This window comes from Eurypyga helias, unplaced genomic scaffold, assembly GCF_000690775.1.
Source record: "Eurypyga helias isolate BGI_N326 unplaced genomic scaffold, ASM69077v1 scaffold11178, whole genome shotgun sequence".
NCBI lineage: Eukaryota > Metazoa > Chordata > Aves > Eurypygiformes > Eurypygidae > Eurypyga > Eurypyga helias.
In genome coordinates, this window is record NW_010267675.1 from 1 (window position 1) to 10,610 (window position 10,610).

Consider the following 10,610-nt stretch of genomic DNA (forward strand, 5'->3'; position numbering starts at 1 on the left):
CTTTCCTGGTTGAATCCAGCACAGCGATGCTGGAGACAGCGGCATGCACCAGAAGATCCAGGTGAATGCGACCTTGACACCAGCTTGGGTTCTTTTTCTTGCAGAGACCCTGCGTAACAGGAGACTTGGGTGTCTCTCCAGAACAGAATCATGCCAGAGCCTCACTCACCCTTTTTTTTGTCTATTTAAGCACCGCAGAGGTTACATAAAGGTTTCTCCCTTGTCCCTGGCACACCAGCGAAACAAAACAGTACGTGAGGTGAGAGTAAAGGCTGAGCAATACCTTCAAAGGTATAGAGCGCTTTGCACGTTCCTATGGTGGGTAGTGGTTCTTCGTCATCAAATTCATCATCAAAATCCATTGCAGGTACTTTCATCTCAGTCTCCTGGCTTTGCTCTTCCGTGTAACTGCCATCCGGGCTGCTCAAGAGAGGAAAATACACAGCAACTATAGCGACCAGTCTCGGGAGCCGAGAGAAGGGCTCGCTTACCAGGCACTTCAGGCCGAGGTGAGAGCTGAGGCAGCTCGGCGGTCCCAAGGCACGCTCAGAACACACCAGCAGCTCTCACAAGCGATGGGTGAGACCGGCCACGTCCCCCCCTCTCACCCCCAGCAGCGCAGGGGCCATCACCCAGTTCATCGCGTGCAGAAAATCGGCGCTGAACGCGGGGATGGCGCACACGCGGAGCGCTTCCCGGAGCGCCCGTTTCTCAGCGCCGCCGAGCTACGGTTTTCCTGCCCAATCAGCCGAGGGAAGCGGGTGCAGGCACGGGTGCGAGAAGCACAGCTCTGTACAGATACTGTACCTCTCCCGGTCCTGCGCGCAGCTGTTCACCGCCGACGTGTTCTGGGCTTCGTAGAGTCCGCTCTGCCGCCGGGCCGGCTCGGTCCGCACGGGTAACCTGCCCTCCACCTCCGCCAGCCAGCCCTGCAAGGGGAAAGCAGCCTCAAGCGTCCCTCCCGCTGCCGCTCGCAAGGGGGTAGACGTCGCGTTTCCTTTGCTGCATCACATCGAACGTTCACGCTACAGAACTAAAACCAGGCTGTAAACATATTTAGCCTTTCCGTTGCGTTGCAGTTGTCAGGGGGAGCAGATTCTCTACTTTAAGCGTGTAGTGAGTCTGCTGGTCTTGCCACAAGACCGGATTCTGTTTTGACACGGATGCTGAAAACACGGTGACCGAGAGCAGACGGTAACAAGAGCTGCTGGGAGACCCTCCTGCTCCAGTCACCATCGAGTAAAAAGATGTGTGGCACCTTACAGTCGCCCCAATAACACTAGGAACACAGCACCCTCCGTGACTGCTGAGTGCAAGAGGACTACAGCAGGGGAGAAAGAGAGAGCCAGTCATTTCCAGACGGCTAAGAAAGCCATGGATAGTGAAGCCAACGGCTGTAAGAACCACCTAAGATTAATGGGCTGTATCTGTTCATGTACACAGCTGCACTTAAGAGTGAAGTCGTTACTCAGCCCAATAATCCTTCCGGTGTAATTATTGTGGCTCCATCTACTCCAAATGCTCCTTACGCTCTTGAGATTTTGCATCTCTAAGGAGCTCCCCGTTAACATCAGGCTACCCCTGAAAACACACATGATCTGACAGCCTCCCTCTCGCCATACAGCGCATTACACTTATTTATTTATTTACATTTATTTATTACGCTTCTCATTATTTAATTAAGCATCTGAACCCTCCCCAGGGCAGTCCAGAGACCACTGCATTTTTCTCTTGTCCTCCACTTAGCACAGTTTGGTTTTTGTGGCAAGTCCGACAGCAGGATCACTGGCCGACAGTACGAGAGACGGGGCATGTTTACATTGTACCAACAGGCTCAGAGACCTCAATCAGCACAAGTGCTCACGCGGCACTCACCCACACCGAGTAACAAAGGGCACCACTACACCCGGAAGAGCAACAAAGCACTTGCTTAGAGCTGCCGAGCTAGACGTGACTGAAACGTCTCTTCCCATACCTCAAATTTCTGAACTTCTAATCGTAACTTTTCGATGTTCTGCCCAAGTTCTGCTAATCTGTGGTCCACGCTCGCTGCATCTCCCATCTGGGGGTTCTTGACATACACATCTTTCATTTTCGTTAAGGCATCTCTGAGAGACAGAAGGAAAATGAAACGGGTTAGTGCAGCCGGGGGCAAATCCCCTTCTCTAAACGAAAGCCATAAACTGCCTCTTCCTCGCTCTGGGGCTTAACCCTGATCTCTTACAACGGTAACTGAGAACACCCCAACAGGGGCTTTCGCCCTGTATAGAACCAGCCATTAAAAATAACAGTGAAGTCACTTGCCAGAAGAGAATTTACACTCTCAGAAAGAGAGCGAGACGCCTCTGCCTACAAGGTGACACGTCAGAGACGCTGCACGCAAGCCAAGCTCCCCGCGTTAAGACGTTGCTCCTCACTCCACAGGCACCCGAGGGTTCCTCGGTGAGCGAGGCTGGCAGGGGAGCCTTGTCAGCGGGCCCAGAGGGCACACGGGCGACGTGCCACGGGGGTACAAGGACCCAAGGCATCTAGCCCGAGTGATTCCAGCTCCACAGGCCTCGCGTGAAGAGTCTGAGCAGAAAAAATGACAGCATTCTTGGACAGTGGCCTTTGCATGGCCAAAGGAGGAAGCTGGGGTTGACTTTGAGCTTGGCACGCTCTTTTGTTTAGTGCTAAGATTTCTAATTGCTAACTCTGGGGAAAAAATTGAAAAATCATAGAATCATAGAATCACAGACCGGTTTGGGTTGGGAGGGACCTTAAAGCCCATCCAGTTCCAACCCCCTGCCATGGGCAGGGACACCTTCCACTAGACCAGGTTGCTCCAAGCCTCATCCAGCCTGGCCTTGGACACTCCCAGGGATGGGGCATCTCACCACCACTGCAAGGAACGACAGCTTCAATTTTCTAGATTAGTATCATCCCAGTTTTTGGGGCATGGACAAACAGTTGCATCATTCTTCTCCATCACGGGCTGAAATCCAGTTGAGAAACTGGGACAAAGAGCTGGCTGTGGATACACTGGTAGTAGAAATGGAGTGCTAATCAGAAATCCTCACCCTGCCTGTTGCAGCTTGCCTTTTGTGACAGTCTGGAAGATATTTATTTCACACTGCTTAACAAAGCTAAACCCAGATGGCTTTGCACTTGTCACAGCACAGCGACAGACGGACCTCGGGCCACGTAACGCGATGCTGCGCCCTGTGAAGTTCCACAGCGTTTTCATTACTCCTTCGGGGCTGTGTTTCCCATCAACCCAGGTGCCAAGTGCCGAGGGTCTCAGAGAGGGCAATTTTAAGGCTTGCTCTGATGACTGTGACACTGTCAGGCCAAGGTTAACGTAGCACATGCCTGCAGGAGCTCCCTTGGGAGAGGCCACAGAGCTCCTGCCGCCGGAAGCCTCTGACCCGAGGCCGAACGTCAAGAAAGAGAAGTTCTCTGGTGACGCTCAGCATTTCGGAGCTAAGGGTGGATTTAGGAGCTGATTTCCTGCATTACTGGCCCAGCCATTCAGCTCTTCTCCAGGCATTAACTGAGGGGAGAAAGGTTAATGCGAGTCCCACGGCTCAAGTTAACGCTCTTTGTATTTCGGAGTTTCCCACCAAACTCCTGACAATCGCAATCCTGTGCCTGCCTCGGCGCTGTGCGCACAGCAGAGCGGGGAAACGTGTGGGTGGCGAGGAAGCGGGGCTGCTCTGTGGCTGAAGCCCGGAGGGACGGTGTTGCAAACGCATGAGTCATGATTATTACTATTTTTTAGCTCTCATTTAACTGCTGGTGCTGCTTCCTCAATCGTATACTGCCTTTATTTAAAAATCACGTAAAAATCAGAGCAGAATGGATTTATTTAACACTGGGTACCTCAAAATCAGTACAGAGCAGAAAGGAAAATCCATACTGAGACAGATGTGAGGGAAAGAACCCAAAGCAACAAGAAGTCATATAATCACGTGCAGTTTTCCTTTCTTAATTGTTATGGTTCCCCTTCCAGTGCCTGAAGGGGCTACAAGGAAGCTGGGGGGGACTTTTGACAAGGGCCTGTAGTGACAGGACAAGGGGGAACGGGTTTAAATTGAAAGCAGGGAGGTTTAGATTAGACATCAGGAAGAAATTCTTCCCGGAAAGGGTGAGGAGGCACTGGGACAGGTTGCCCAGAGAAGCTGTGGATGCCCCATCCCTGGAAGTGTCCAAGGCCAGGCTGGATGAGGCTTGGAGCAACCTGGTCTAGTGGAAGGTGTCCCTGCCCATGGCAGGGGGGGTGGAACTGGATGGGCTTTAAGGTCCCTTCCAACCCAAACCGGTCTGTGATTCTATATCAAACATAAAGTTTGGGTTACTAGACCAAATAAACTGGCTCTTCAAGTTACAAAGTGTAGGCACATCTGTACAAATGCAAAGCAATATTTAGGGACAGGCTAGTACTGGAGAGTCTTGAAATCACTCAGGGAGGTTGTGTCTCTTGCAAACACAACATGCTGAATCTTTAACACAACTGCAGAATGAACACGCAGAAAGCAACAAATACAGGCTGCCAGAATCAATAAAAATGTGTAACTGAAATAGCCTTTTTCTCAACCAGATAAATGAAGTCTTGTAAGAAAAGCATCCACAAAAGCACAGGAGTCATTATCTGCCTGCTCCCAAGAAACATAAGCTACGGATCCGACCTGATCCACTCAATCAGGAAAGAGAAAGCCAGCTTTTGCCCCAGCTCTGACCTACAACAGCCAGAATTAAATAATCGATTCCAGAATGGGGGTTGTGCGGAGCCTTGCAGCTCGCAGGGGGTTTTAGCCAAACGTAACTCCGGTTCTTTTTTGTCCTGGAACAGGCCCTTAAAAAAGCCTAGAACCTTCTCCTTATTGCTCTTTAACATTTGACTTGGTTCTGCTCTCCTGCGTAAGACCATCTACTCTGCTGTTCTTTGGAGGGGGTGACATACCTCTGATCCATCTCCTTCTGAATGTCTTTGTTCAGTTCATCAACTTTTTGCTGAAGTTTCTTTCTCCTCTGCTCAGGTGGGAGATTGCTGAAGTCCTCTGGGCCTGCTCCCTGCACAGATTGGAATGGAAGAGAAAAGAGGAAAAATCAGAGCCTGGAAGAACCCTTCAGGACTGCGTTTTGAAAACAGCTCACAGAAGCCTGTGCGAGACGACAGTGGTCTGAAGCATTGTTATTACTTGTACCGAGTTATCTGTTTGCCATCGGGGTGCCCCAGAAATAATCCCAGCACCGCATCCCACTTTCCTACCAAGGGGCTAATGGGAGATCACCAACTGAAGGATGACAGAATTCAATGGCAAAGCTGTTTTTATCCCTAGTTATGATCAGGTTTTATTTAACGGAACTCCATTCTCACGCTGATCCTTCCGGTCTTCCCCTACTCTGCTACAACAGCATCCCCAAAAAAGCAGTTGCCAGCTTTTACTCCTGTCAGCACGCTGGTAACTGCTGGCTTGGTCTGTGGGTGTTGGTCCAGTACAGCTGACTGCCGTCATGGCTCTCCGGAACGCACTAAGGTAGCGGAAGAGCTTCCTCTGGCATTTTGCAATTTAAAGCCGTGCTGCACGCTTCCCAGGATCCACATTCCGTGTCAAAGTCCCTAAAGTTTTTCCTCTCTCACTAGTTCTAGCATAAAAATCGGGAGTGATGTCAAAGCCACAGAATCAAGCCATTTGAAATCGTAACTGAGGAAAAGACCTGAAGACCAGGGTGGTTACCTTTGTGTGATTCTGCTTGAAAACCCCTTTTCTGCCTTCGAACCGCTACGCTGCTTCTCGCCTGCCTCAGTTTAACACAGCAGACGGGTGACACACAAAGCACACCCATTCTCTTGCCTCCAAAGTACCCCCTGTTTTCGTCTGGCAGGAGGGCGAGGGGGAAAGTTGGGGTGGGCAGCACTGAACGCACACCAACACTAACTAGTTGCACCATAAAGGAATGAGATCCTTGTACATTATCTTGAATTGGTACATGTTTTCCTTGTTTTGATGTCTGCTCATTCCACGTCTCGTTCCTAACGGGGAATAGCGGCCTAGGGGAGGAAGAAGGGCAAAACCAGAGAGCTGAGAAAGCACATTCAACCGCCCAGCAGCTTACTGAAAGCTCGCGAGCGGAGCTGCGTCACCACTCTTCCTGAAATGCCAAATCTCCCTCTCCGAGGAGCGTGACTGAGGGGAAAATCCACCAGAGCTGCCCATCACACCCTTTCCGCTCAGCACCGAGCGTGCTCCGAGACGGAGCGCTCCTTCTCCCGTGCTGGCAGAACGAGCTGTTCGAGAAGAAAGCGTGTGGGTGTCGGGGGGATGGAGGACGACAGGCAGGTCACATCCTCTGGTCCAGCCATTTCAGAAGAAGGGAACGGGTATGCCTAGTGATATCGCTGCCATGCTGACCTGCCCTAAAAGACGGCACACGCGCCCAGCTGGGCCTTGATCACCCGTGTGCTAAGACGTTCAAAATCCCAGTCGTGACACAACGGGAGAGCAAACCCCTGGCAAATAACAGGTCTCGAAGGAAGCTGGGGGGGATGGGAGAGCAAACCTCTGGCAGATGAAGGGCCTACAAGGAAGCTGGGGGGGGACTTTTTACAAGGGCCTGTAGTGACAGGACAAGGGGTAATGGGTTTAAATTGAAAGTGGGGAGGTTGACATTAGATATCAGGAAGGAATTCTTCCCGCAGAGGGTGGGGAGCACTGGGACAGGTTGCCCAGAGAAGCTGTGGATGCCCCATCCCTGGAAGTGTCCAAGGCCAGGCTGGATGAGGCTTGGAGCAACGTGGTCTAGTGGAAGGTGTCCCTGCCCATGGGAGGGGGTTGGAACTAGATGAGCTTTAAGGTCCCTTCCAACCTAAACCAGTCTGTGATTCTATGAAGGAAACAACTACGTAAGTCACACCACTTCTGAAACTTCGACCACGTGAAGCCCTAGCAGTGCTTACATGGCTCGTGCTCAGTACGGGGAGATCTACTTTAATGATGACATTTTGCTACAGAGGAACTCCCACATCACATTAGACATGAGTTATTCAACAGTTCCTGTGTGATCTGCTCTAGGATCCTGCTCTGGCAGGGGGGTTGGACTAGATGATCTCTAGAGGTCCCTTCCAACCCCTTCCATTCTGTGACTCTTTCATGGATAATGTACACGCTAAAGCCATGCATATCTTTTGAAGGCAAAGCATCTGGGGGTAGCTTTGTAAATAAACAAGGCCTCACAAGAAAGACTATCTCACATTCTTCTCAGCTCTGAGCAGAAGAGAGATGCTTGAAAACACCCCGTTGTATATTAGAAGACTGAGTAGATGTAGTCAAACAGGTTTGGAAAAAAAAGCCTTTTCTTGTCGACCCATCACCATCATACAGAAGCTCTAGGCTGGTCTCAGTTCAGTATCTTTGTTCACAGTGCTTCAGACCAAAGCATTAGTGCTGCATCGAAAGGCATGCCTGAGACTAGGAGGTGCTCTCACCCAGGTTTTACTCCGTGCTCAACAACTTTCCCCTGGTGACAGCAGCTACAGCTCCTCCTCCAACGGGAAGGGCCAGGGAGCAGTTTTTGCACATGCCGGGCACATGTCATGCTCTCACACTAGGGCACAGCGGGCTCGCTCTCACGTCGGGAGCGCTGCCTACGTTCTTACAAATGCTGCCACAGTGAGGTGAGGGGAATCCGTGCCATTTTTGACATGTTATCATAGAACCAGGAGAGCCAGTGCTCCCAAGATTTCCTTCCATAAAGATGCTGGGATTTAAGATGCAAATTGTCCCAAGGTGACAGACTGAAAAGAGAGGCCACATTAGCGCCAGTCTCTGGGCTGAAGCTACATATGGGAGAGCACAAGGTTTACGAGCCCCAGTTTTGGCTCTTGTACCGCTGGGATCCGAGAGGAAGTTACGGAGAAGCGGGATTTCTCCACCTGAGGTGCACACAGATGTCAGCCTTCTCTGCGTGCGACTCGTGCAGCTCCTGGGGAAAGGCCGGGCCAGCCATTTATTCTGGGAGGATTTGCTCCTCCATACAAGGGCTTAGCCCAGCCATGCAGCCTATCAGCACTGCGAATAGGAAAACAAGGAATGGAAATCCCTGATGTAAAATGCATTGGACTCCGAGCCAGAAGAACAAGGTCTGGAAGTAAGCTAGAGGTTGCCATCCTTCCTCAGGCCAACCACAGGTCTCCAGCGAGAGGGAATACTGCAGATGGAGCCCAAGGAAGTCCCTGTGACAGAGCAGCAGCAGGACCGAAGCCTCCGGAGCTATAGCAGGCAGCTTTCACGGCCCACGGGCTCCCTTGGAGTAAGGCACTATGAACACAACAAGTCCACAACCTATCCAAGAACAATCGACGTGTAGGGGGAGAGAGAGCCCCCAAAGGCACTGACTGGCGAGGAGTCAAAGAACTCTCAAGCTACTGCACCTAAGGCACTAGGCAGACCCTCCGAGGCCCTCGGGAACTGCCGTCGGTCACCCGTGGCTCCTGCACGCCGGCACAGAGTGGTCAGCGGCCCAGTCGCGTTCTCCTCGGCTCACCAAGGGCAAGGGAACACAGGCAAGCTGTCGGGGACGTGTCAGGGCCTGGCGTGTCTCCAGCACTACGGTACCTCGTGTAGGAGGTTCAGCACGTAACTGGCTTTCCCCAAACAGCCCCCTCCCTTCCCTTTCCAGCTCAGTAACACGTCATCTTACCGTAGTTCAAGAAACCTTCTCAGCTGCATCCAAGACAGAATTTAGGATTCACAAACAGCTCCATTTGCGAATTTAAATCAGACTGAGTTAACCTTGTTGGTTAAGGTTCACAGAACTGTAATTAATACCATTATTAGTTACTCTGAAGGACTACATAGGGCTGTAAAATGTAGGTGATAACGATGCAGATTTCCAGTAATACCTGGACATGGAAAGGAAACTTTGCAGCTATGTTGGGCAAAAGACATGCATTTCTGTCTGGAAAAGGTCCAGCAAGCAGAGACCTTTTTTTATTTTTCTTTAAAAGTTTTAATGAATACTTATATGGTAGCAGAATTACTTGATACTGTTTTTCTACATTTTCATAGCCCTAGATTATAAAAGTGAAAACTAAACTATGTATTAGAATTAATTTTTTAGCAGCTTATTAGAAAGACTGAATTCTGATCACCTCTAATAGACTCCAGACCTGTGTATTCAGAGTTATCTGATAAATATAAAAAAAAAAAAGCAAACACAAAGAAGAAACAAATTTCATAGTTAATTTCAGTGTCATGTCATATGTGGCACAGTGCACATTAAAACACACACAGAAAATGGTGATTAAAACACAGGACAGGCATGCTTAAATGTGCTTACCAGCTTGAGAGAAAGCTTCATGTAAAAATTGGAGAGATACAGGGTGGGGGGAGAAAGAGAAAAAAAACAACAGTGCATCAGTAGAAGAGGAACTTTTTCAGACTGAGGTTACAATAAAATGACACATAAACCCTTGCTGTTGGAAGGCAAAATGGGTAACACTAACAGGTCTGTGCGAAAGTTCACAAGGTGGGTCAGCATTACCAGTGAGCTGCCGTCTCCTCGCCAGAAACACAAGTGGCAATTGTTGTACCTCCGCACGCGCGCTCGAGCGCCGCAGGCGAAAGCCTGGCCTGCCTGGATCGCCTCGCTCACGGCGGCTACAACTGATTTTTTCACATTACTGTAACACCTTTGAAGTGGAAAACACCCTCAGAACTTGCAAATGTATGCAAGTCACTGCAGACCCAAAATGTGCGGAAACACAGTCTCGAGCATCACCCCTCTGCGCAAGGGCTGAAGGGAAGGGAGGGTAACACCCGGCCAGAGCCCGCGGCACTTGGTCTCCTGCTGCAAAAAGCACCTCGGGATCTCCCCACATCTCCAGTGACCTCCTAACTCTCAGGTCAATGTCCAAAGGACAACATCCCTGACGTATCCCAATGGCGTAAGGTGCTGTCCGGGCAGTGACCTGAAGTCACTTCACGTTCTTGAACAATTCAAAGCCAAATACTCAGTCTTAGACGTACTTTGCCCACCCAGTCAGACAAGGTCAGGGCCAAGGAGGAGATAAACACCTCTCCCTTTACACCAGACTGATTCCAGGGCAGCGTAATAAGACATTATTCGAGCTCCTTAAATGATATATGTGATCTGATTCTTCAAAGGTTACCGCAGTTCCTGGTAGAGAGCCAAAACATCATCTTTTAGTTGCTCTGGGAAAGTTACAGACCGAAGTATACCCTCACAGGGCCACGGCAGCATGGCTTGCCTCTGCCCGATGCCACTCGTATCCCCAGTGCCGGAGTGGCTCGGAAACTGCCGGGTGAGCAAACCACCAAAATCACCAAAGCCTCTCCCAGTGTTGCAAGATATTCCAACAGCTGCAATTCAGAAAGCTTTCCAAGATTTAGGGAGACGAGCAGTGCCACAACACTGTCTGACCTGAGCCCAGGGGCACACGTTGGCTGCTGTTTGAGATACGCTGCCACATTTTAAAGGGAGAACCAAAACTACACCCAGCCTCCTCCTCCAGCAATCCGCGCTGCGCCTGCCCCACCAGCTCTGCAGGCACAGTTCACAGAATCACAGACCCATTTGGGTGGGAAAAGACCTCAAAGCCCCCCCAG

The 10,610-nt window shown here is 50.5% G+C and overlaps 1 protein-coding gene across 1 annotated transcript in view; it reads right to left on the reverse strand.

The window, feature by feature from the left end:
• Positions 1–254: 254 nt before the first annotated feature.
• The window catches only part of FNBP1 (formin binding protein 1), a gene marked incomplete at both ends in the record, with an annotated part of 61,760 nt that continues 51,404 nt past the window's right edge, over positions 255–10,610 (reverse strand). Inside the window, 5 exons of the mRNA XM_010157516.1 lie at positions 255–420; positions 808–929; positions 1,976–2,108; positions 4,943–5,052; positions 9,322–9,336. Of these exons, the coding sequence (XP_010155818.1) occupies positions 255–420; positions 808–929; positions 1,976–2,108; positions 4,943–5,052; positions 9,322–9,336 (546 nt within the window). The remainder of the gene's footprint in view (positions 421–807; positions 930–1,975; positions 2,109–4,942; positions 5,053–9,321; positions 9,337–10,610) is intronic.